This window comes from Ambystoma mexicanum, chromosome 10 (assembly GCF_040938575.1).
Source record: "Ambystoma mexicanum isolate Mex_15411 chromosome 10, UKY_AmexF1_1, whole genome shotgun sequence".
Taxonomy (NCBI): domain Eukaryota; kingdom Metazoa; phylum Chordata; class Amphibia; order Caudata; family Ambystomatidae; genus Ambystoma; species Ambystoma mexicanum.
The window spans coordinates 625334387-625362294 of record NC_090932.1 but is presented as its reverse complement, the minus strand read 5'-3'; the positions used below and the strand labels follow the sequence as shown (position 1 = coordinate 625362294).

The following is a 27908-nucleotide window of genomic DNA, read 5'->3' as shown; positions in this document are numbered from 1 at the left end:
TGAGGACTGTTACAGCTCAGGCTGTGGCTAAGGCCCTCATTGGTATCTTTACCAGGGTTGGGTTTCCTCAGGAGGTGGTCTCTGACAGGGGGTCAAATGTTATGTCCAACTACATGAAAGCCATGTGGAAAACCTGCGGAGTCACCTACAAGTTCTCAACCGCATACCACCCTCAGACAAACGGGTTGGTAGAAAGGTTTAACAGAACTATGAAGAGCATGATAGGTGCTTTAGAAGAACCCCTTAAGAAGAAGTGGGACCTTCTACTGCCATGCCTTCTATTTGCTTATAGGGAAGTCCCTCAGGAGGGAGTAGGTTATTCTCCCTTTGAACTTCTCTATGGCCATCCAGTCAGAGGCCCCTTGGCCCTGATTAAGGAGGGGTTGGAGAGTGCTCCTTCCCCCAAGCCAGTCAGAGTGACTGACTATGTGATAGGTCTCCAAAGGAGAATGTCACACATGATGGCAGAAGCAAGTGACAACTTGAAAGCTGGCCAAGCTCTGATCAAACATTGCCATGATCAGAAGGCTAACATGGTTGAGTTTACTCAAGACCAGCTAGTTCTAGTTATGCTTCCACAAGGCAGAGGGAGGGCCTTGCAAGACAAATGGATGGGACCCTTCAAGGTTGTGGGAAAACTTGGAGAGGTCAACTATCTGGTGGATCTGGGCAAACCCAGGGAAGCTCCCCGAGTCTTCCACACCAACCGCCTCAAAGCCTATGTCTCTAGACCAGAAGTAGGAGCCTTGCTTCTAGCTTCATCCGAAGAGGAGGAGGAGGAGAGTGAAACTCTACCTGACCTCCTGAGAGGCTTACCTTTGGACAAAAAGGTTGAAGGAGTTAATCTCTCTTCAGATCTGACCCCTGAACAACAGGAGGAGTGCAAAGCGATGTTAAATCAGTTTGCTCCCCTGTTCTCACTTTCACCAGGCTTGACCCCTTGGGGACAGCATGATATACTCACTGGTGACTGTCTGCCAGTCAAAAGCAGAGGATATAGAATGTCAGAACATGTCAGAACCCACATTAAAGGTGAGGTCAAGAAGATGCTTGATCTCGGGGTAATAGAGCCCTCTACTAGTCCATGGTCTAGCCCAGTGGTGTTAGTACCAAAGGCAGGATCCAAAGAGTTGAGATTCTGTGTGGACTATAGAGCTCTTAATGCAGTCACCAAGACTGATGCCCACCCTTTGCCAAGGACAGATGAGTTGGTGGATAAACTTGGTGCAGCCAAGTACCTCAGCACACTGGACCTTACGTCAGGCTATTGGCAAATAGCCCTGACAGACCATGCCAAGGAGAAAACTGCATTTTCTACCCCATTTGGCCTATACTAATTCAAGGTTATGCCTTTTGGACTGAAAAATGCACCTGCAACATTCCAAAGGATGGTGAACCAAGTTCTAGCTGGGATGGAAGACTTCTGCATGGCATACTTGGATGACATTGCAGTATTCAGCCACTCCTGGGAGGAACATGTGACCCACTTAGGACATGTTTTGCAGGCTCTTGAGCAGGCCAATCTGACCATAAAGGCAAGCAAATGCCAACTTGGACAGAGTAAAGTGGTCTACCTTGGACATGAGGTAGGAGGTGGAGAAATAAGGCCTTTGCTCAGCAAGATTGAAGCTGTGCAAAATTGGACAACACCTACTACTCAGACCCAGGTGAGAGCTTTTTTAGGCCTCACTGGGTACTACAGGAATTTCATTGATAACTATGGGACCATAGCTTCTCCTCTGAATGTGATCTCCTCTCCAAAATTCCCTAAAAAGGTCAAATGGAATGAGGAATGCAATCAGGCCTTTGAAAACCTGAAGAAAGCTCTTTGCCAAGCACCAGTACTCAGAGCTCCTGACTACCACCAAACTTTCATTGTACAAACTGATGCTTCCAATGTAGGTATAGGTGCAGTTCTTAGCCAACTGGATGAGAAGGGTAGGGAACACCTCATTTGCTTCATCAGTAGAAAACTGAAGGATCCTGAAACAAGGTGGGCAACAATCGAAAGAGAATGCTTTGCTATTGTGTGGGCACTGAAGAAGTTTAGGCCATACTTGTATGGTTCTACTTTTGTCATTCAGACTGACCACCAACCCTTGAGATGGTTAATGCAAATGAAAGGGGAAAATCCAAAACTATTGAGATGGTCAATCTGCCTCCAAGGGTTTGATTTCACCATTGAGCACAGGTCAGGGTGTCACCATCAAAATGCTGATGGACTCTCTAGGATGTATGTCATCGACTAGAGGTATGAGGTTCATCCAGGAGTGGATTAAATCCTCCTGTCCCTTAGTCTGGGGGGGGGGGGCGAGTGTTAGGGGGAATTCTGTTTAGGCTGAATTCCCTAACCTAGTGAGTCCCCCAGCAGCTTTGCTGGATTTTTTGGGGTTTATTCTTCTCCTGCCAAGAGTGAGACTATTTTACCCTCATTCTTGGACATGACTTAAGAGTGTTTCTGTGACTTGCTATGTGCTTATGGGCTAGGGGGTATTTTTTTCCCCATTGGCTATCATTGGTTTTTGAATGTGTGTTACACAGCACCCTCAGTGCAGTAACACAGGGGTGTCATAGAGACCCCCAAACAGACTCCACACCCTGGGACTGACTACTGTCTCCCTGGGTCTGTAAAGTCACCATTGACTTTACTAGTCTTAACTTAGGAACTTAACCAGTACAAACCATCTTACTGTGGAAGTACTGGTAGGGGCAATTAGATTGCCCCTGGGTCTGTTGTCAAGGGGGTACTGTCCCGTCCCCCCTCGCCGAGTTCTGGCTGGTGGCAGTGGATACCACGGAAATATTCCACCGGAATATTTCCCAATGGGATTTCCCATTGTTTTTAATGCACCACTTTTTGGTGCAATGTTAAAGATACCGCCGGTTTATTCATTTAATATAAATTCACCGGTTGGGATTTTTTGCCAGAACTAGCGGCCAAAATGGCGTCTAGGTTCACTTCAGTAACCCTGAACCCGAGTCGAGCCTTTGTTCCACTTTTGGCAGGCTTCTGCACAGAAGCCCTCCACAGTGGTGCCATTCTGTCTGGGTACCACAGAGGGTGTGGGAGGGGGTTTAGGCACGCTGGACTGAGTTGCCTTGCCAACTCATGTCGCACTCTGGTGTGATTGGCCCAAGTGGTGAGCCACCTCGCTCACCACTTAGCATGTTTGAGTGACAGCTAGGCTGTATGAATGGGGGTTTGCTGCATAAAAGCAGGGTTTTTGGGGCTGGTTCTTCAGAAGTCGCCACAGGACCTAAGAAGCCGAAGAGAGAGAAGCCGAGCCGACCTGCCAAGACGACACCACCGGTGGAGCCCTGCAGAACCGTCTCACCACTTTTTCCGACGACAGAGGAGATCTCCCGCCGGAGAGTCTCCTTCCCTTAACTGGTGGGGACAACCAGTTGCTGCCTTCTTTTCGCCGTCCCGAAGTATCTCGTGGCCGCCTTGCCTGTGCCCAGCACCCCGGCAACCGGGATACCACTTTTTACCTCAACCGCGAAAGAGGGGTAAAATCCTTTGTGACCGGAAAACTCCACAGCTGGTCTCATCCCTGGTAGTGCAACGACCTTCAGCTTTCCTCCACGTCGAGATCACCTCTTCCTCTGGACGACGCTGCGACTTGCACCCACTACCAGGAACAACTACCACCGCTGGAGGATCCTTTCCACTTTTAAAAGGTACTGTGTTCCGCCCGGCTTCCCTTGCCACCGATTGTACGGGGTAGATTTAGCCCTCGGCTCTCGAACCTGGGACACCCTAACTAAACTTTTTCTAAATTCGGTAAAACCTTTTCTACTCACCTGCAAAGCCTTGTGACATTGTGTGATCTTGGGCATATTTTCGCCTGGCTCTCTCTAAAGTGGGCCACGAACCAATTCTCCTTGTTCCACAGTTGACTGCCTTTTTTTAACCTTATGTGAAAAGTGTTTTACCTTGCTGCTTTCATTACTTCTGCTTTTTCCCCTCCCTTTTCTAATAACTTGTTGGAGTGCCATCTGATGTTAAGCGCTCACCTCTGTTTGGAAATAAGTGGTGTTAACTTAGACTTGTCCAACAAATGACTAGGGATGTACATATAAGTAATAGTGACTGTGTTTTGACTTACTTACCTTTTTCTGTGCTAGTGTAATTTATGAGTGTGCCTTTAAAATAAATAAGTATATACTTTTACACCTAGTGCTGGTCAGTGTTTGCTTGTACTACTGTGCCTCTGTACCTATCCTGTATCCTCTATATACTGCCTAACTCTTCTTGAGGGAAGTCTGACTGCTCAGCCACCGCTACCACAGTGAATCTGTGTGGTACAGACTGCTACCAAGTGGGTTTACTGCCAACACCTGTAATCTTAAATCTTTTGCAGTGGTCCCAGAGGGAACTGCACAGGTTTCTGCTTAACATGTTGTTGTTTAACCCTTTCTATTTTTGATTTCCGTTCTTTCACAGCCTTTTTGTTCCTGGGTTCTTAAAATGGCAAATGGGAGGGCCCCCTCAGCCATCGTACATTTTCGATACAGCAATATTGATTTCCATAACACTATGGAAACTATAGATTGCAGTCGAAGATCATGCCGTATGGCTGCCACCGGAAGTGAATTTGGTAGCCTCAATACCTTACGCTAGAAGTACCCTTCCAATAGCGGCCATGTTTTCCATCGAAGATTGAATGAGGCTTTAACACTGCATGTGAACACTTGGACCACCTTCTGTTTATACACTAACACTTATACCAGTGTTAGCGAGAACGCACCATATCTCTGGTGAATGGCTGCCCCTTGAGTCATACTTTTTCAGTTTGCCCCTCAAAAAAAACACTACTGGACACTTTCATTTAGATTTTTGTATATCACTGTTCCCAAGTATACAATTGATTCGACAGTTTCTAGGGACTGGGCTTCAGCCTGCCACACAAAGGACTCCTTCCCTTTCCTACCTGCAGATGACAATCAACACCTTCGATTTCATTACATTTATTTTGATGCCATTTACTCGTAGATGACCACTAAAAGGTGTCAATTCTTCGCTGCAGACCTATGGCAGTTAAATCCAAGAATACTATGTAATTGGCGTGTAGGAGCCACAAGACCTCATGGTTATTTAACTTGGGAGGGGTGGGCGGCGAGAGCTCGAATACCCTCCTGTGATTTCCCCAAGTCCCACATGTACAGATCAAATAACAATGGGGCTAAGGTGCATCCCTTTTCAAAGCCCACAAAAAGTGAGGATTTCCCTTGACAGGGTCCCATCAGTCGCTATCCTAATTTGTATAGATGTCAAGTCCCGTATAGTGATTGGATAGCCTCTAACAAAACCGTCGGGCCAATCAAGCTCTTCAATTTAGCCCACAGGTGCTGCCCATCTACTCCATTGAAAGCCTGTTGTAGATCTATAAATGCCATATAGATAAAATATTTTTTGAATCGCCTAATACTGCAGTACGTTGAGGATAAACAAATTGAGGGACGTCCCTACACCCTTCATAAATCCTGACTGCCTGGGATTAAGTCTGCCACTTCTCATCACCGAAGCATTCAAGTCACGCAATACAACAAATACAAAAAGCTTAACCAATGAATCAAGAAGGGCGATCAGTCGATAGTTCTTCGGCTCGCCTCCATCGCCCTTCTTGAATATTGGGACAACTATGGACTCTCTCTCCAAGACTCAGGGACCTGTTTGTTTACCATCACTTCATTAAACAATGTTACCATCAATTTTGCGCAGATTTCAAAGTTGGATTTCAGGGTATAGAGTTTGATAGGCCGTCCGGGCCACCCACTCTCGATGAACTAAGCTTGGACCAACATGGTCCTTGCCTCTGTTATAAAGCCCAGCCCTTTCCCCCTGGATAAACATTGGTTTCGATCATACCTTCTTCTCCAGCAAAGAGTGTTGAGTAGTGACTCACTCATCTCTCTTCCGTTACCTGGCCCATCATATTTATTTCTCTAAAGTTGCCACTGTTAATAAAATCCCACATATACCTTGTGTTTTTTCCACAGACAGCTTTCAGCATCTTTTCTGCGTCATTCTGCATTCTTAAAGCATTTGACGCCTTTACCCAATTTTTACATATATCTGTCTGCGTTCCCTTATTCTTTATAGCACCCCAGGGCCTTTCTCCCACATCATCCCCTTAAACTATGCTCTAAAAGCTCTTCAAGCCCTCACTAACTTCATGTCATAAGCATGTTTAGGTGTTCTGATGGTTTTCCCTCCATTGTCTGACACTTGCTCAAAGTCCCTCAATATTGATGCATATTCCACAGACTCGCAATTTCCGGCTATGGAATGTGTGTATCGTCTTGGGATTGTGGCTACTTCACTCAGAGGTATCTTCAGTCTAGTTTTCCCTCAAGTAAGCTCAACTGGAGCCATTTTCTTTCATTCAGGGGCAAAATAAGGCAACCAGAGGGTAACTGATGAAAGAGTATGATCACTATGTGATGGGTGTATCACTTCAAACCTCTCCACCCTTTCCCCAATATTACAGGACACAAAACAATCAAGATAGTCCTTTTGAGCTCTGTTCCCCCAGGTGTCCGCCCCCGGTCGATCACCTTCTGTCTGACCATTTAGCATCCACAGTTCACACAACCACTCGGTCTCCCCCCTCCAATTGCGATCATGAAAGTGGCACCCCCTCTTTGGACAACAGCCGAATTTAAAGGTCCCCACAGATTATGATCTCGAGGTTCATCCATTCCATTAAGACTTTGTCCACCATGTCCATAAATGACTTAATGAACACATCAATATACAATTTGTTAACACTACGATATGCATTTATCAGCACAACATTAGATTCCCCTGTCGGAGACTGCCTGCGCAACTTTATTATTTGCACATAGGGGTTTTGGTTAATTTGGCTACATACAGCGAACCCCCCCCCCCATCTTCTTTAATCAACAATAACAGGCCTGAAAAGCGGTGACCCAACAGCCCTTTTCAGGCCAGGTTGAGGAAAACGTCATAGCCTTGACACGAGGGTTTGGCCCTCAGCCACGTCTCCTGGAAACAGAGGATATATTCTCCTAAGCCCTTCACTTCCTCCGTAAACCAAAATGTAAAGCCTCAGGAATTCCAAGACCCCATCTGAGTTTTCCATTTGGTCCAGGTCTCTGTCGATTTCAAGTTCGGCTTTGCCAATGCACCTTCCAGCAAGCTGTAATTAGTTATTTTCTCCTGATCGTGATGGTAGTGAGTTTTAATAGGATTGATTCCTTTTTTTAGTGGCTGACAGATGTCAGATTTTTCACTGCAGCACTTAAATGCAGTGGTTTGGTGGATTCCGCCAACCCTCTTTCACTTGTAGCATTTTCTGGGCTCTGAAGCAAGATATGCTTTCCCCTTTTCACTTCAGGACTCCATTTTAGGATTCATGTCATCACTATGGTCACCTAGTTCATAACCCAAAAGGCAGTAACTTCTTGCAATGTTCCAGAAGAGCGTCTTTAATAATTGGCGATTCTACATAAAGAATGACCCAATCACAATCTTTTTCAGTCACAAACTCCACAACACGAATGTCCTCAGTTGTTACATATCTCAAAGCTGGGATTATACTGTAGGAGCTTCACTACATTGCATCTGTTTATTATTGGAACTTCTCGGCTGGCAGGATTCTTTCCAGACATACTTTCAGGCCACAATTTCTCTGCGGGGAGGTAAGTTTTTCAGCCACTTGATGGTTCACCTCTCTTCTCTGGTCATTTTTACTCTTTCAAAGTGACCTCAAGGGAGACTTGCGAGCCATCAGTCTGGTTGCAACCTGTCGTCTCTACGGCTGGTCTTTTTTCTTCCAGTGTTTGAAAAGTAATGCAGGTTTTGCTGCCAATTTCATACCCTTTTCCCACTATATGTTAACTCTTTACTGCAGGATTAGGGTTCATTTAAGGTTTTTGCCTCTCAATCCAGTCTGCTCTACTCAGATTGTTCCACCCTTCATCAACTTCTTTATCCATGATCTTGATAAGGTTACTTAGACATGTCTCCAATGAGGAGTCTCTCTCCAATGACTCATGTTGACAACTGACACCCAGATCAGCTAATTGTTTGCATACCAGAGGCATTGCTTCTTGGGAGGCCTCTTAGATGTTTGATTCGCCTCCTATTAGACATTACATTTAAACAAAAATGCTCTAGACCCATTTGATTTCCGTTTCGGCGCCTGCTTTAAGTATTTAGATTTTTTCTCGTGCAGGACTTGACTTTTTTTCCCCTTTTTTGGCAACCCTCCTTCAGATCGCTTGAATTTACTGGATTAAATATTGCAAATGTGTTTACCTGGCTCATCGGAGCATCAGCCATTGAGCCTCTTTCATCCGGGTCCTTATCTGGGTTCCATGTCAATCCATCGGCCGTTCTCATTTTGCAGCATTTTTTGGCGCAGATTTGTTTGCCGCAAAAAATCATACAATTTTGTTTTTGTTTTTTGTTGTGATGGTTACCCCACCAAACCCCCCCCTTCCCACCTACTTAGGATTTAGTCCCAAAATACCACAAAACCTTATTTCCCCTCTACCCACCACCCCCATATTTTTCAATGGGTTTTTGCAATAAAAGATCTGCTGCAAAGAATGCAGCAAAAAAAAAAAAACTGCTATGAATGGACGTCGTACCCTTCTCTGCAACCAGGATTACATTGGACACCTCTGGGTTAACTACATACTGTCCTGTGCAAATTGGAGTCGCTTTATCCGAGATTAGATGCAGATTCCAATGAGTCTGCATCCCCTTGCCATCTTCAATTATGGGTTCGATCAATACAGTTTTGTCCATGGTCTCCCACCTAGCCAAGTCACAAAGACGCGCCTGCCATTGGGTAGAGGTTTCTGCTTCAGTATTGAGCCTTGTTTCCACCACCTTCACAAAGTCGTCAAGGCTTGTCATCTTTGCATGCATGTTAGCAATCAAACTCGCTTGGTCTTGTAGAGTGGAATTTATAGTTTCATAAAGTTTACAAAAAGGAAGTCATCGATATCGCAAACATGGGCATCATGGTGTTTTGGGTGTGGGCCAGATCTTCTCTGATTGACAGGCCTCCTCGATAAACATCCGCCCCCCCCCGCTTAACTATTCAATTTGCGTGCTCGTATCAGATGAAGTATAACTAACTTCTGAGATTTCTCTGAAATGCTCCTCCCACTCCGAACTTTGTCTCATTGCATGCCTCTCCTTGGTTCCTTTCCGCCCTTCATTCACTCTAAAGCTTGCCTCAAGCTTATTCGAACTTCATTTTCTATCCATTTGTCCTTGCTCTGTAATGCATTTGCCACAAGCTCTGCACTGGGTGGGATCAGGGCAGGAGTTTTCCTCTCCCAATATCTCTGATCATCACTTAAGGCATCCAGGCGATCTTTAATTGATGAAAGGATTTGCCTCCTTTGCGTATTAATCGTTTCGGTCAGCAATGACAGATCTTTTGCTAGCTGTGCTGCCAATTCAGAGTTTCTAACTTCGTTCCGCTCCAAGAGTAATGGTGGCTTTCTTTCAGATCTTGGTTCCCGCATTTTATTCAAATCTGTCTCTTCTTGAGGGATAACCTTTGTCAGCTCTAAGTCAGTTTCAGTTATCCGATCAGTACTCGTGCCTATTGCCAGAGATTCGTGGCTTGCGGCCATGAAGTTCCCACCAGGCACCTGCAGCAGACTCTGAGGAGATCTAGGCCCCACACCCCTCTCCCTCCCTTTAACGACAAGGTTATCGCTTGCATAGTTAAGTTAATTCCAGACTTCGCAGTACTTCTCGTTCCCAGCTCCTCCCAGCCCCACAATGCACTGGCCTCATCTTCTCCTCTAAACTCCTTATGCTGCAAGCCGGACCTGCAGGCGTTCTTCCTCACCTTTTCACCGGTTTCCAGCCCTGCTTCACTAAGTACGCCAGGGAGATCGTGTTTACCAGGGGCAGAGTTATAAGCACTGGTCTTGTAAACACCAACAGCTGCTTCAAAGGGCAGCTTGAAGAGATCAACAGTACTGTGGACGAATCGTAAGCCGGGGCGCAGCATTTAGTCTTACCTGCAGTCTCGTTCTTGCCTCCGCCGGATAACTTGTTTCGAGGACCATCTTCCAATATTTATTTAAGCCACGAAGATAGAAGAAAGGCTAGATCGCATACACCCACGAACACCAGCAAACACCACTTCTGCTCCACTTTCCCAGAGTGCTGGTGTTTTAAACAGTCGATCTTCTGGTCACACGGCCAGGGAGGGGGGCAGGTCCAACAATTAAAGGGCCAGCATAAAGCATGTGGAATACACCATAGAGCAAGCACCACTTCTGCGCCACTTTCGCCCCATTTGGCAAACACAATCCACCTGATAATGGTGAAGTTTCCACTCGTGGCAAGAACGCAGTTCCCTGCTGAGCAAGTCTGCAATGGTGTTCCTGACTCACGATAGGTGAAACGGGACGAGGAACATGCCTTGACGTATGTCCCAGGGGCACAAGTCATAGGCCTCCTTAGAAAGAGCCAGTGAACTGGTCCCCCCCTTGTTTCCCCGATGTACAACATGGTGGTGGTGGTGTCTGAAGATTCCTGACCACCTTGCCCTTCAACGATGAGAGACTTGAGGGCCCAGAATACGGCCTGAAGTTCCGGGACATTGATGTGGAGGTCCGTCTCCTCTGGTTGCCAGAGGCCTATGACATGCAACTGTCTGGTGTGGGCTCCCCATCCCTCTAGAGAGGCATCTGTGGTGACTGTCTCCAGGTAAGGAGGAACCCGAAAGGAAGCTGCTTGGACGAGATGTGGCCGTACGCCCCACCATTGTATCACCCGAAGGAACTCCTTGTTGAGCGAGAACTTTTCAGCAAAGTTCCCCGCCACCTGCATCCACCTTGCATCCAGAAACTCCTGGAGAGGTCTCAAGTTAAGTCTGCACAGGCGAATGAGGCTGATGCAGGACATCATGCTCAGCAGGGACTTGATGGACTGAACCGTCGCTGTCTGCACAGACAAGAGATGTACTTTGCCTAGTATGGCTCTGACCCTCTTCTCCGAGGGAGACGCCAAACACGTCACTGAGTTGAGTCGTGCACCTAGAGACAGCAGGTCTGAGATGGCGTCAAGCAAGACTTAGAATAGTTTATGGAGAACCCCAACTCTGCCAGCAGACGTACGGTCTTCGATATGTGTTCGCCTGCCAGAGCGGGAAGGCACCAGCCAATCGTCCAGGTAGAGGTATACATGGATGACTTGTACACAAAGATGTGTCGCCACCGAGGCTAGCTACTTCGGAAAAACCATTGGGCCGATTTCAGGCTGAAAGGCAGAGCCTTGAACTGGTAATACGGACCTTGAGCCATGAATCATAGGAACTTGCAGTGTTTCTTGTGAATGGGGATATGGAAGTAGGCGTCCTTCAGATCCAACGTCAACAAATCTCCCTGCTCCAGCTGGCTGACCACATGTTGCAACGTGACAATCCGGAACTTCAAGTACTTGTTGAGACAACAAAGATCCAGGATCGGCCTCCACCCCCTTGTTTTCTTATGAACCAGAACATTTCTGGAGTATACTTTGGAGCACCAGAGGCACTGGGGGACAAGTTCTATTGCCCCCCCCCTTCTGTAACATGGCCCGCACCTCCTGCAGAAGCTGTGGTCTGGTGTTCTTGTCGCTGAACCGGCGGAATACAAGGACACCTGCATTGGAACTCCAAGGTGTGCCCATGTCCGAGAGCATCTAGCACCCATCTGTCCTTGATGATCTTTTCCCACTTGCTGATGAATTTCGCCAGTCGGCCTCCCACCGGGGTGCATAAGTGGGGGCCCGAAGCCACGGCCAATTTGGGCCTGTTAGGGGGTTGGTGCTCTGCCCTGTGGGTGGCGCCACTGCTGTCCTCCGCTGCCCTGAGAGAGACCTCTGTACACTTGAGTGGAGGAGCGTGAAGTTTGTCGGTATGGTGCATTATAACCCTTGAAAGATCTTCCTGGTTCTCCCCTGGAAGAGCGAAAGGACAACAGCCGTCCCTGCTGCAAACTTCCCAGGGAGTGTCTCATCTCCATGTCAGTATTTATTGCTTGCAAAGACTCATTGAGAGCCTTTCCGAAGAGGTTCTCCCCGTCGAACAGCATATCCAGCACCTTCGTCTGAACATCCGGGTAGAAGTTTGTTGCATTCAGCCAACCTTGACGACGCAGGGTCACCCCGTTCACCATCTAGCGGAAACCTGTGTCTGCGATGTCCACTGCGATGGCATGATCCAAGGCCATTTCCTCTTCCTGAAAGAGTTCTAGCGCCTCAACCTTCTTGTCTTCGGGCGGGAAGTCCAGAATAGGACCCAATTAGCTGCCTGGATGGTAGAGGCTGCTGTATAAATGATCCTCTTGCCCATTGCATCCAGCTTCTTTCCCCTCCTGGTCCGGAGGTACCATGACTGGCGATGACTGCTTCGCCGAGCGCTTCTTGGCTGTGGCAGAGACCAACAAAATCGGGTGAGGGCCAAGATCGTAAGCACCTTGGGGCTGAATCTGGAACCCTGTACTTCTCCAACCTGTCCTGCTTGGTCGGGGCCGTACTCTGATTTCCCATTAGTGCCAGGCCTTCCTCTCAGATGTCGTCCAGGAAGGGAACAGACATGATTGTCTTTCTTCTCGACTCGCGTCATTGGTACAGGAAGCCTTTTTTCTTGGTCTCCTCAGGAAATAACTGAAACCGTTCAGGGGCCCTCGAAGTGACAGGATAAAGGATCCCACTTCGTCGGGTGGGGAGGCAATGTGGGGCTCGTCCGCATGCTGCGTTTCCCCAGCGGCCGCCATGTAGTCATCCTCGTCAGTGCCTGTAGCCATGGTAGCTGTGTCCGTGCCCGTGTGCGGGGCTGGGGCTCTGGGCGTGTTCTTTTTGCGACAAGGTGGAGGAGGAGTCCGGTGATGGCGAGGACCAGCGCTCTCTTTGGTCTTTCTCTTTTGCAGGGACGAGCTTAGCCTCGGAGGCTCTTACATGTCCCGTGAAGGCATAGGTCCTGGAGGCATCCTCTGCTGGATTTCTAGGACCACTGTGTAAAGGGTCATTAGAACGTCCAGCTTTGATGACGATCCGACGATGAATGATGATCTTCGCCGGTAGCTGATCCCTGCTGCGGGTCTCTGGCCTTCGTCGAAGATGATCAAGCAAAAAACAATCAAAATTCAAACTATTTTGGACAAAAAGTTCAAAAAAACATGAAATTAGCTCTGTGAGCAACTTGAGGACTGCCAACACTAAAGAATGCAGTAAATGTCTGAAAATGCCCACCAGCGGTGGAACTAAGGGAGAGAACTGTAATTGGATGGGGGCAGTATGACCCAGAGGACAGTGATTGGTTTAGAGGAGAAATACTGTTTAAGTGAAACATTTTTTTAGGTTTTTTTTCTTTTACAGAGGATTCCCAGCCTGATGACGGGGAATATTCATGAGCATGTGAATCCATGCCAGACCCCATGCTGGAGAACTGTAAAATCATGGGTAACAAATGGATAACAATTCTCACCTTTGCTGTTCCGATTATGAATCACGCAATTATCTGCCATTGATAAAACAGCCTTATGGAGGACTAGCCCTTAACTGTGATTAGTTAGTTCATAGTTTATTTTGAATACAAGTTTCATAAAACTGAAATACATTGGCAATATATAAAACCCACAATACATAACTTAAATACAGCAAATTGCTACCGAATGTCCATAGCATGTAACAAGAAACTTCCCTATGCATGAAAAACATTTGGATCTTGGGCTTGCATCAAAGCAAAATATGCCATTCGGCATGGTCTGAAATTACCTAATTTTAAATGAGGTTTCAAAAAACGTTTATAAGGCAACATACACAAAGTACAAACAAATAACATATCCATATTAGATTCAATAGAGACAGTATCACAAATTTAGACATTGGAGTGTTCCTTGTTCCAAACGCGTGTGTGTATAGGGCTAACAAAAGCAGATGAAATAGCATATTAGTGATGGACTGTCTACACTATGGGATACTAAAGACAAATAAGCCCATTTTGAGTAAAACAATTAATATGCAGTAAATAAGCTTTAACAGTCGACATCTTCAGACAATAAAAACCTATGATCTTGCTCAGATTTCACAGCCTCTTTTAAGCAGTGAAATGCATTTCCCACTAATGTATGCTGAGAATATAGGTCACCTAGAGCCAGATCCAGCAGTGATCTTTTGATAAAATCAAGCCGAAGAATATTCTCATTTATCCCCAACTGAAGAACAGCATTTAAGATCAACATGTTCAGATGGGTTTTTATCATTAGCCCATATAGCTAACCAGAAACAGGTCGGGCGGAGGGAGGGGGGGGGGGGGGCGGGGAGTACAGCAGTATGAGAGAAATCCGAGTCCATTTTGTTAGAAAGTACAAAAGCTCATCTGCAGTAGACAGTGCCATTTCCAACAAAATTTCAAAAACGTTTAACGAGAGAGCACTAAGATTATTAATGGACAGACCCCAGCGCTATATTGACCAATTTCTAGCGATTTGGCTTCCTTTACTTTAAGTGCTGGGATAACTGCTCGACAACCATAGCCAAGAAAAATAAATCATAAAAGATATCTATACTACATGGTTTCATCCTTCCAGCCACATAAACAATTTGAGAATGCCAAGATTTACTTGCCCCAAATCCGATACCTAGATAATCATATTGTTTCACTATTGTCAAAGCTACTGAATCCGTGTAAAATGAAGGTTTTTTTTTTTGTCTCGGATAGATTAGCGCCTGAGATTTACCTCTATTGATCATCATACACCGAGTTTATAAACATGACATTTGCATTCAGTACATATTGTAATGCAGGTTTTCTCCCTATGAGCACCACATTGCCTGCATAGGCTAAACATGGAATGAACTCCTGTTTAGCTTTAGGGAAATCCTGTAAGGCAAAGTCCAGTTTGTCGAAGTACAAATTAAAAAAAAGGGTCCAGGGATAACACCTCTGTGACGATCTCCCTGGTTGATTGAAAAATCGATTGTACATTCACCTGATCAACCATAAATAGTAAATGCTTCTATGCACAAGTGCAATTGGCTCAGAATATTTAATAAATCAGGGTCAATACCCAATTTTGACTGATGATTCAACGGTAAGACTATCCACTTTATCTAAAGTCATGGATAAATCCATGAATGCCAAAATGAGGTTCCCCTTTTTGACCCCCATAATATTTTTCAGTTAGTAGCAATGGCTATACAGCTAGCTAAGAATCAGGGAGATTAGCACCAATCACACAATCATACAATTTAGAATAGACTAGCAGACGTACCCATTCTCCGACAGACATGATAACACTGATTCTGTATGTCGCTGTTCCAATTATCCCTTGATGTGCTTTGCACGCTGAAGTAAACTGCACTGAGAATGGGTGCATGTGGCTGGCTCTAATACCCCGAGAAGACGATGGGGGGTGGGGGACATGGAGAGAGTTGGTGTGCTTCTGCATACTGGGATCTTATATGCTCTCTCCCCACCTGTCGCCTAACCCTGGCGTGGAGCAGTTTGTTGCTGTGCAAATATCTTGGAACCCGTGCATCCAAGGGCCAGGACCTAGAGTTTTGTTTCTTGTGTCGGGACCAGTCCTCCTACGACCACATTAATGTTTCGCCGATTGCAGGCAACAGTCTCAGGTCATGCAGCCAGTAATATCCAGAGGGTCCCAACAGGTAACTATGCATAATTTGGGGCAGATTGGTGAAACGGTCTGGAATTGTATAAGGAACTAACGCTTCGCCACAAATCCTGCCACACACACATTTTGGATATGTTTGCCTATTATATTCAGTCCTGCTACCCTCCTCCACATAGAATTTTTATTGAAAATAGTGTTATCAGTGTAAGTATCCAGCCAAAAGCTTTGCTTATTGGAAATGCATGCGCAATTTGCAAATGCCATCAATTGAGCAATGGTCAGAAAGAATGCTTGTTAATCATCATGCACATATAATTTGAGTTGAGTCCGCCACACTTTGTATGCAGAAAATTCTTTGTGAATCAGACGCTCAGATCAGAAATGAAGAAGATCACTCATTCATAAGGAGAGCCAACTGATGTAGACATTCTAGGTAAGCAAAGGATGAACAAGCTGAAAGGAAACTTGCATGACAAGTGATCTGGACCCCGCATAAACTAAGGAAAAAGAAATGTATGCAGAAAGGGTACCTGTTCCCAATATTTTAACAGGAAAAGAAAGCAGTACCAGTAAACTTAACATTGCCTATATCAAAACGAGGAATCACTGCAACAGACCACGTCCTCAAACATTTCTAAAGACAACGTAAAAAGCAGAACAGAAGAAACAATCAAACACATATGCCCGGGCCTATGTAGGTTGCCCTTATCGCAATAACCAAGTACCCTACTGCAGCCTCAAGTAGATCCATTGGTACTTGCATGGTGTCAGATACTTCAGCCAGAAAGATCTTCCAGTTTATCCCTAGGAAGATCCTCTCCAAATCTAGCAACGTATATGCATAGTTTAAAAGCAGTGCAGCATATCATCTTAATCAGTATCACAGCTATTACCACAAACAAGGCTGGGAGATTAGAGCCCAGACACACGGTCGCATCTGTGTCCTGAACTTCGCATCCAGCCTCCTGTTTGTGGCCGTGGAGTGTTGGCAAACCCATACCTTTGCAGGCTCTTTAGGTAAATCTGCTTGCAAGGATAATCCAGTTTTGCTTTGCACAGCCAACAAAACGGGCAAAAACAGTCCAGTTTACAAGGGCTCAGCTTCAGATGTTTGAAGTTCCAGAAATGTCATTACTCCTGTCAAACTCATGAAAAGCCTTGGCAGTTTAAGCCAGATCCAGCTCCTCAGTAGTCATGCTGCCCAGAGGCCTTCCTTTGGAGGTGGTGGGATCAGACTGTGGGGTACTAACTGGTTTTATTCCCTGGGGTAGCTGTGGCAGGCAGCAGGCCATTAACTGGGGACTCAGTTGGCGATTGCGGAAAAGTCACTAGTGGCAGTAGCAGAACACCACATGGTTGTAAGGGGTCTCCCAAAGGTACTTCCAAGAGATCAGAATAAGGACCGGAAACAAAAGGTGGTCCGCTGTACCATTTGTGAAACCATTTATTTGAAGAACAAAAAAACACATAGAATGACTCCTCTAGCTGAGGTTGCCAGGTGCTAGGTATAGGACCCCTAGGCAACGACCGTGTGAATCAAAACAATCCCTGGACATGGTATTACCGGTTCCAGGAGACTAAAGAGAGTTGAGCCTGTGGAAACCAAGGCTGACCAATTCATTCTCGGCAGAAACACCACAGAAGGGTGCCCCGAGGCCATTCCACATCAAGAGCAACGTGGTATTATATACTGCATTGTGTTCCTCCCTGTGTTCTCACCCGCTTGTGTTGCATATGTTACCTTCTGCCTTGTTGTAAGGGAAGGAGGTGCGTTGTATCCTGCTTTCCCTCCTGAGGGTTTGTCTGTGTATGTGAACCTGTGAAGCGGTGATGTCTTAAAATGTATTGCAGGTGCTGATGCAGGAGCCCAGAATGTTGTGTTTTGGGCTGCGCCCAGGACAGTTGATTTGAGAGATGTAGCCATCGATCTCCTCCTGATGTCCTAGATGTATCATGTAAGCGTGCAACAAATCAGGTACAGGAGATAGATGGCAGGATCTTAGATAACACATGGAGAGCCCACTGGCTACCACCACAGAGGCTACATCTCTCAATCAACTGTCTTGGGCGGAACAGAAACCAAATCACAACATTCTGGGCTCCTGCATCAGCACCTGCAATGCATTCGATGACTTCACATACACAGACAAACCACTGGGAAGAAAAGCAGGATACAACAGGCACCTTTAACTGATTGATACACATTAGATGCCAAGGTAACTTCCTGGTGCCAAATTCAAGGCCATCACGTCACTACTTAATGAGAAATTGTATTTCAAAGTAGTAAAAACCACCCTCACAGGTTCAACGCTCATTCATAGGAGCATTATGAGTTAGTCATTTTCCTGGTCCACAGTATAGTTTGATCCAGCCTAAAAATGTGTACTTGCCACTGGCAAGTGAACATTTCTTATTGGGGAATTGCAAATTGGTATGGTGTGCATGTGGAGAATTGAAGGGGCTCATGACGGTGTAAAAACAGCAAACCTAAAATGTAAACCCCTGGACTTTAATCACTTGCTACTGGCACTACAAATGCCAACAAATTATCAATCTCCATCCCTACCTTTCCATCATCCCCTCACATACCTATTAAAATCTTGTATGCTTGCTTAACTTTGCCTCCCCCCTTATTCTTCCTCATCTCTGACAACCTTTTCCATTCCTCCACAGACTAAGGGCGTGGGCACCACATGCCACTTTCTAGACAAACCTTTGAGCTGTCTGACTACTCCGGTGGTGACCAAGGTACGACCCCATAATTTTGCAGCCCAAAAAAAAAAAAAATGAAAAATCAAATCCGAAAATGCTTAAGATGTTACTGTGAATTTCAGCCCATTATGTGAGGGGTGGGTTTGACTAAAAAATAATTTAAGGGGATGCGGGGGCTCTCACCCTGCATTTGTGTTGAAATGTGTGAAAAGAAATAAAATGCAATCTTCTCTGATTCAGTTTTTTTTTTAACGCATCGATCACATAGATCCGTGACCAGTACAGTATACAAAAACATCAACGTAATATAAAATGGCCTAAAGATAGCAGTACCATTTTGTTTTTACATTGTATCCCTACATAGAAAAAAGGGACATCTTAGAAAATATCCCAACACATTAAATAGAAGAGTTTTGCCAATATTAAATGGATATATGACAATGCATTACTTACCATAAAAGCATTTCTGATGGTTGTATCTGCTTAGATTCACATGCTGTGCATAGGTCCGACATCCAGTGGTCACTGCGGAGTATTGCATTTTGTTTTTCGTAGTCGAAAAGGGGACGTCGACAAGGCGTGTCTGTAACACTATCCCCATAGTGACGTGCGTTGTACCCATAATCCCTCACGCGTCGAGGTCCCTCTGTTTGTATTTTTCTGCCCTGAGGGAGCCTTCTAGACGTGAGTGAGTACAGAAAAGAGACATATAGAAAAGGATGTCTATGTTCCCTCCATCCGAGCGGGGAGGAAGGGTGGGCGCATGTGAACCTAAGCAGATACAACCATCAGAAATGCTTTTACGGTAAGTAATGCATTGTCTTCTGATGTTTGTTAATCTGCTTAGAATCACTTGCTGTGCATAGACTAGCGAGCAGTACCCGGAGTTGGAGGTGGGTTGTGAGAAGGAACAGTAGAGAAACGTTGTCTTAATACTGCTTGTCCCACCTGGGAATCCGATCTAGAGTGGGCATCTAGACAGTAGTGTTTTGTAAAGGTGTGTACAGAACTCCAGGTTGCCGCTTTGCAGATGGACTCAAGGGGAACATTTGCAATGAATGCTATGGATGCCCCAGTGCCTCGAGTAGAGTGTGCTCTTGGCTTGAAGGGTAGTTCTCTCTTAGCAAGAGTGTAACAGAGAGTGATGCATTGTACAATCCATCTAGATATAGTGGATTTTGAAACTGCATCTCCATCTCTTCCTGCTGCCACCGAGACAAAGAACTGATTAGTCTTTCTCAGTGGACTAGTTCTTTCCATGTAAAACATGACAGCTCTGCGCACATCAAGTGTATGCAGGCTTTTTTCTCCTAGATTTGAAGGATTTTGAAAGAACGTTGGTAGTTCTATAGATTGGTTGACATGGAATTTGGAGATGAATTTCGGTGCAAACCTTGGGTGTGTGCGTAGAACCACTTTATCCTTGTGAACTGTTACAAAGGGGTCTAAAACCGAAAGGGCCTGTAGTTCACTTACTCTGCTAATGGAGGTAATAGCTATTAGGAAAGCAGTCTTAAGAGTGAGATCTTTAAGAGTTGCCTTGTGCATGGGTTCAAAGGGTGACCCCATGAGCCTGGTGAGTACCACATTTAGATCCCAGCCGGGAGCTGGGTTTGCTATTGGAGGGTGTATTCTCTTTACCCCTTCCATGAAGGCTTTGATTACTGGGATCTTCCACCACGATACTTTGAGTTGTGAAGTGGTGTAAGCAGAAAGCGCTGCCAGGTGTACTTTAATAGAATTGAATACTAGACCAGAGTCCAGTTAATGGGTCAGGTACAGAATAATTTGTGTGGGAGAGCAGTCAACGGGGTTGATACTCTTCCCTCTACACCAGATGACACATCTTTTCCATTTGCTAGAATAGCAGTGACGAGTGTTAGGCTTTCTGGGCTCTCTGAGGATGTCCATGCACCTCTGTGGAAGTTGTAAATGTCCAAATTCTATGACCTCAGGAGCCAGGCTGCTAAGTTCATGGTCTGAGGGCATGGGTGCAGTGTCCTGCCCCTGTCTTGTGACAGCATGTTGTACGGGCAGGGCAGTTTCACTGGAGGAGATAGAGACATCTCCAACAAGTGAGCAAACCATGGCTGTCGGGCCCACATAGGGGCCACCAGTATCATGGTAACTTGTTCCTGGTGCATCTTGTGCACTATCTTGTTGAGAAGGGGAGTCGGGGGAAAAGCGTAAACACATTTCCCTGACCATGGAATCGATAGACCGTTCCCCTTGGACTGGTTCTGGGGGTACCTGGAGGCGTAATCTTGGCATTGAGAGTTTTCCAGAGTTGCGAACAGGTCTATTTCTGGGAAACCCCACTGTGTGAAGACGTCGAAGACAATGTCTTCTTGTAACCGCCATTCGTACTCTACGGGCAGGGGGAAGTCTCTGCTGAGTTCGTCTGCTAGCAGATTGAGTTCCCCTGGTACATGTTGTGATAGTAGGAACATGTGTTTGAGAGCTCACTTCCAGATGTTCTGGGACAGCTTGGACAGTCCTGGAGAGTGTGTGGCCCCTTGCTTGTTGAGGTAGTACATGGCTGTGGTGCTGTCTGTGAGGACCATCACTGTCTTTCCTTGTAGGTGTTCCTGAAAGGCTTTCAGTGCTTTGAACACCGCTAGTAGTTCCAGCAGGTTTATATGCTTGGATGCTAAGCTCGGAGTCCACGCTCCGTGAGCAGTGTGATGGGATAGGTGAGCCCCCCATCCTGTAAGGGATGAGTCTGTGGTTAGAGTGGCTTCCACTGTGGGTGTGGCAAAAGTTTTCCCTAATAACAGGTTTTCTTTTGTCCACCACCGTAGCGAGAGAACCAAGGCCTGCAAGACCACCACTCCCATTGTCCGCTGGCCTGACACCACTGGCTGTTGAGCCACTCTTGCATTGGGCGCATGCACAGGCGCGCGTGAGGTACCAAATAAATACATGACGCCATCATTCCTAGCAAGCGCATTGCTTTGCATACCGTCACCTCTCGACCTGCCACATAATGGGGGATCTGAAACAGCATGTTTTGGACCCTCTCGTTGGAGGGGAAGACGAGGCCGTCCTTTGTTCGAATTAGAGCCCCTAGGAATTGTTTGATTTGGCTGGGGTCTAAGCTGGACTTCTTTTCGTTGATGGAGAAGCCCAGTTGGAACAAAAGGTCTACAGTCTTTTGGGTATTGGAGAAGCATGTTTCGTAAGAATCCCCTGTTATGAGCCAGTCGTCGAGGTAAGGGTATACCGGGATGGATAACCTGCGCAGGTGGGCCGCTGCTACTGCCAGTACTTTCGTGAATACCCTTGGTGCAGATGCTATCCCGAAGGGTAGTACTCTGAACTGGTAGTGTTTGTTCTCTATCTTGAACCTGAGGTATTTTCTGTGCGCTGGCAACATTAAAATATGAAAGTATGCATCTTTCATGTCCAGTGTTGTCATGTAATCCCCCTGTGATAACAGTGGGAATACTTCCTGCAAGGTCACCATACGAAACTTGTTCGCTGGGCGCAGATCTAATACAGGGCGCATGGTTAAGTCCTTTTTGGGTACAAGGAAGTACACTGAATAAATACCTTCTGTTACCAGAGATAAGGGGACAGCCTCTATAGCTTCTTTTTTCAGTAGCTCTTCTACTTCTTGTAGAAGAATGGTGAGGTGTTCCAGTGTCATGCGTCGGTTCCGTGGGGGTCTGTACTTCAGGGAACCGTTGAATTCGATGCAGTATCCGTGGGCTATGGTGGATAATATCCAGCGGTCTGACGATATTCCCTCCCATGCTGAAAGGAACGATGTTAGCCGGCCCCCGACCGGTGATGCATGGGAGGGGACCTGAATCTTCGGGTCATTTGTTGGTATTGGGCGTGGAACCTTTGGGGCTGGAGCCGCGACCTCTTCCCCTGCCACGGTGTTGGCCTCTTTAACTGAACTGGGTGTTGTTACCCTGGTTAGAGGGCCAGTTGGTAGCAGAGTAAAATTGCTGTTGGTTTTGCTGCTGGCGTTGGCCACGAAAGGAGCGTCTATTGCCATAGCCGCGTCTGTTAGGGGGCCTAGAAATTTGGTCAAGAGTTTTGATGGTATCAAACTCTTTCTTCGCATGTTCTAGGGCCTCATCAACTGCTTTCCCAAACAGATGTGTTTCTTCTATGGGCTTATTTATCAGGGAAGCCTGGGTTTCTGGCTTAAATCCCGAATTGCGCAGCCAGACATGGCGTTTGAGAAGCGTTCCCTGAACCAGGGATCGGCCAGCCGTCTCTGCGGCATCTAAGGAGTTCTTTACGATGCCCTGGTTTACAAGAGTTCCCTCTGAGATTGTAGCTAACAGGCGTGAACGCAGGGGTTCTGGTGCGTCCTCTGCTTCGCTGCGCAGCTTGCTCCACTGTGCATCTGCATAGCTAGCTAGTAGGGAATTGTTATTTGCAATCCTAGTTGAAAAGGCGACGGACGTTGTGATTCTCTTCCCAAGTGCGTAGAGCTTTTTGCCCTCTTTGTCAGGTGGTGCCTCACTAGTGGATAGTGGTACCCCTGCTCTTTTCCTTGTATTAGTAACTTCGAGGGAGTCCGGAATAGAATGGCCTCTGATGTACAACGGGTCAGAGGGCGAAGGGCTGAAGAGCTTTTATATCCGATGGTTGACCCCTCGGACTAAGGCAGGATTGGAAAGGGAAGGAGTTATTCTTCTCTTTATAGAAGCCAGGAGCGGAATAGACTGACTAACAGGGGATTTTTCTTTAATAACTTTCTCTACAAAGTCTATGTCAGGAAGAGTCTCCCCTGTGTCTATTTCAAAATGCGCTGCTGCCTTGCGCAATAGTGCATTAAGTGAAGGTTGGTCATCTATGGGAGAGGTGTTTCCAATAGGTGAATCCTTGGGAGGAGAAGGGTGAAAGACATCAGGGTCTGAGTGCACTGATGGGGATTGGCAAGGCTGCGAGGTAGCTGTATCTTCTTCGAAAGCTCCTGCACTAGTGTAAGGATCTTCTTCAAACCCCTCTTCCTCATGTTCTTCCTCTCCACCCAAACACTCATCGTCCTGGAGGTATTGCTCCTCTTCCGTGAGGTCATATATGTCTGTAGAAGGGGGAAACAGCCTAGGAATTTTGACCCTAGGGTCATCCTGGGGCCATTCTCTTAGTCTTTTGGGTGTGGGTGGGTTTTGGTTTCCCAAAAACCTTTCCATTTTCTCCATACAAGAATGGAGTCTTTCAAGGGTCTCGTGGGGGACCCCTGAATAGTCTAGAGGGGGGAAATCAATGTTTTCACCTTCAAAACGCTTAGAACGCTCCCACAACGTCGAAGAAAGGTTTCCGTCGCCATCTGAAAAGCCCTCCGGTAGTTCCGAAGTGCCCTTAGATGAAAGGGGCAGTTCCTGGCTACTCTTATGCTTTTTCAGCATTTCTATAGCTTTTTGTGCGGTATTCAACATTTGTTTCGTCGTCCGCTTACGTGTGTCTTCGGAAACAATTCTCGCCAGGCTCTCGACAACGAGTTTGTCAGTAGAGGACTCTGGTGTCGTTTCCCTGCGTTACGCATTGTTCCTCGACGGCCGCTCTATGGAGCGTTACGTCGGATGATTTTGGGGTAGCGCCCGTGTTTGATGAAAGCCCAATCGCTGGTCGCGACTGCGTTTGCGGGTAGGGCTTGAGACCCTTACGGTCTGAGGTAGACGCCGGAGTGCCCTGCGTCCCCTTCGGCGCTGATGGATCCTTCGTCTTCGACGAAGAAGAGCCGTGGGTTGTGTGCTTAGGCCTATGGGGTCTGTGTGCGTCCCTGTCGCCGGGGTGTTCATCCCCATGAGCAGGGCGTGAGCCGAGCCCGTCAGGGCCGGGGACGGACGTCGAGGAGCGCGAGCGCTCCTTCTGGGGGTTAATGACTTCCGTAACGGACGTCGAGTTATCACCCTCCTCGTCACTTTCTGTAACAGCGGCGGCGGGTGAGGAAACTGACTTCGACATAGCGTAGTCCGCCTCTTAACTTTGCGTTCTTTAAGAGTTCTTGGTTTCAAGAGCTTACAGGCCGCACAGCTGTCCTCCTTATGATCGAGGGGCAAGCAACGATTATAGAGCTTGTGTTTGTCCTTCCAAGTGTATTTGCCCCTACAGCGTGGGCAAAACTTAAAAGGTGTCCTCTCCATAGCTGAGGCAATAATAACTGGTGATAACAACCCTAAGGGAAAGATAGGGGAGAAAGAAAGACATTCTCGGCAGCGCCGAAGGATCTCCTCCGTCTCTTCCCCTCCGTCGAAAACTTGCTTGGCGGAGAAACAGCTTCACAGCTAACGTCGAGGGGAGGGATCTTTAACAATATAATAAGTATAATTAAGGACGAGGTCCGATAGTAAGTATATGCAATGTCTCTCTAGGAGCTCCGCGTAAGGCGACCAGAAGCTGGGCGGAAAAAAACAATCTGAGGGACCTCGACGCGTGAGGGATTATGGGTACAACGCACGTCACTATAGGGATAGTGTTACAGACACGCCTTGTTGACGTCCCCTTTTCGACTACGAAAAACAAAATGCAATACTCTGCAGTGACCACTGGATGTCGGACCTATGCACAGCATGTGATTCTAAGCAGATTAACAAACATCAGAAATATATTTATATATGTATTTGTAAGTATTATGTAGCTTAACAAAACAGCCCTCTTAATTTAAACAAAATGCAGACTTCTCAGTTTCACTAAATTAGCTAGTCAAAATGTTCCACTTTATGTAATAATTCAAAAACAAACACTAACATCTTGAGGTTTAACAAAGGACTAATTGTAGGAATGCCTTACCATCTTTTCTTTTCATACTTTTCTTGGAGAAATTCTTTCACTTTTTGTGGATCCCTAAAATCTGGAATAGTTGATGATCTATCATCAAAAAGACCTAGCCAAATTTGTTTACAGACCTTGAATGAAAAAGGAGAAATCGATTAATGCAAATTATAATTATTCAAAAAAAGTTCACACATTTATCATCTTTGTGCATAGGTTGTTTTGGGTGGATAGACCAATTTGAACTGTTTAATTGTAATCATTATCCAAACATAAGTGGAAAATAATCCAAACATGCCAATCCCATGTGCTTCCAGGATGGTTTTATGCAAGCTAAACCAGCTGACAGTATATAATTATGTTATAGATACATGGCAGTCAGTTAACATATCAAACTGATCTCAAACGAGGAACATAGCAGATTAAACCAAAAACTTATCACTCAGATCATCAAATTCCAGAAAGATCATGAAACCATGAAGAAAAACTGCAATCTGAGTCCAAACTAAATAATTCAGTGTCTTTGAGTGTGCTTAACCTGCTAAGTGATGCAATGCAATTTCAAGAAGTGCCTAGCACTAGTCAGAACGTATGCTCAAAAGAGCATAAAGTAAACTATTCAAAATGACTAATAGTTAAAAGCTTCAACACACCCCAGCATGCGAAATGGATGCAGTATGGAGAATAACCTTGGGCCTGCTGTTCAGCTACTTGCATAGCTTCCAATCATGCATCCTCTCTGCCAGACATTACCAAAGTCATCTGCGCATGTACCGTACTGATGTCAGTGACCTTACATTGTAAGACAAAGCATAGCTAGCAGTATATTAACATGCTTGTTAAAGCAGTATTCGATTCAAATATGTTTATTTAATTTCTTTAAAAGGACTGTTTATTAGCAGGTTAAATAAAAATAAATAAAAATTACACAATCATGGGTAGGATCCATAAAATAAGTCAACTCAACTTAATATCTTACACAAATGCACCAGCAGAATATGCTAAACAAAAGGTGAAGAGAAGGTACATTAAACACCACAGGGCTACTTTCTATCAAAGGAGAGGAAAGGAGACTGTACATTGTAAAAGCAGTGTATTAAGAACATTGGAAGGGTAAGGTTGAATGAATGTTGCAGTGCTACTGCCAGAGGGGATTGTAGTTTAAAAGTATGCAGTACTTTAAATCTTCAGAAAATTGGATATTCCAGGGTTGGCATCCAAATCAGAACCCCCCAACCTCCACCACAACATGCCCTGTGCTATAGAATCAGAAAGGAAGCAGCAGATCAGAATATCCTGAGCCACTTGACATTCATCCAGGAATCCAGATTTAAAGCATGTTCCCGTTTGTCCACAGGGAAATACTGCTTCAATTCAACAAGATCTTTCTGGAACTTCTGGTTGGCTGCCGCCAGAGGGAAATAAGTTTTTCCTGCTAGAAAGTAAAAGTAGAGTTTTGATACAACTCTCTGCCTATGACCTCAATATGTTGCTCGTTTTCCTCAATGCAGCCGCCGAAAGCCTTTGCTGCCTCAAAACAAAGGGAGTTGCTGCTGCAAAAGTATGACTGTAGGTAGGACGCTGGACACACCGGCACACTTTGCCTCTCCGCCTGCAAAAAATGCTGGCACAAATCCAGGATCTGATTGTGGCATGTGCAGTACATGTCTCTCAGGCAGAATCATTGACACAGAAGGAAAAGGGCTGCCATCTAGCACTTCAGGAGCATATGGTGGGCAGTGATGGAGGGTTGATTCACAGTGGGGGTTAGTTCTGAGATGGGGTCGGACAAGCTATTTGAGTAGGCTGCAGGCCAGGAGTAACCAGACAGAAGGGAGCCAATCAGCAGGTGAGTTTTGGTGACCTTGAGACGCAAGAATGTTTTGTGCGCTCACGGATGTCTGCAAAGCACCCCCATTGGTCGGATGGTTTAAGTTACTTACCTATAACTATCATTCTTCTGCATGGGTCTGGCATAGATTCACATGAATATTCCCAGTCAGGCTGGGAATCCTCAGTAAAAGAAAAAACGGTTTCACTTTCACTTTAAAACTGTGTTTCTCCTCTAAAGCAATCACTGTCCTCTGGGTCATACTGCCCCCAATGACAGTCCTCTCCCTAAGCCCCACAAAACCCAGCAGACATCTTCAGATTTGGTAAGCACGTAGAATGGCAGTATGACTAAGAAAAGCTGCAGAGGAGCCGGGAGGGAGGGTTTCAATGCAATACCCATACTGAGAACAGTTAAGTAACTTAAACCTTCTCCAGCATGGGGTCTGGCATGGATTCACATGCTCATGAATAACAAATACACAGCAGTACAACATTACACAACCACAGAAGGTGGCAAGGCTCACCAGAAGCAATTAACTCTTACCTCTGGAACTCCTCTCAAACTAACATGTTGTGCAGCACTGCTTGGCCGACCCTGGACTCCACCCTGGTATCCCTTTAGACACAGTAGAATTTTGTGAAGGTGTCCGTGGACCTCCATGTAGCAAGCCCTGCAGATGTGTAGCATGGGCACGCAGCGTTGCAGCAATCGCTCTGGTGGCATGGACTAGAGGATGGCACGGCAGCGGTCAAATTGCTAACCGATGGCAGTGCATGATGCAGCGGCAAGCCATCTTGAAATGGAAGCCTTGGACAAGGCCTTCCCATGGTTCACAGGAGCAAAGTTCACAAACAATTGAGAAGTCTTCCAAAAACTCTTCATGCGCATCACGTATAACTTCAAGGCACAAGCAACGTCCATCCAGCGAGTGCAAGGCTCTCTCCGCCAGCAATAAAGGTTTCGGGAAGAAGAAAAGCAACACCAAAGGCTCGTTGAG

The 27908-nt window shown here is 46.0% G+C and overlaps 1 protein-coding gene across 12 annotated transcripts in view; it reads right to left on the bottom strand.

Annotated features, from left to right (window-relative positions):
- AGFG1 (ArfGAP with FG repeats 1) overlaps positions 1-27908 on the bottom strand; it is a 1171945-nt gene that overhangs the window by 953196 nt on the left and 190841 nt on the right. For all 12 annotated transcript variants that reach the window (XM_069618220.1, XM_069618222.1, XM_069618215.1 and 9 more), the window contains exon 3: positions 25096-25211. In XM_069618220.1, the coding sequence (XP_069474321.1) occupies positions 25096-25211 (116 nt within the window). The remainder of the gene's footprint in view (positions 1-25095; positions 25212-27908) is intronic.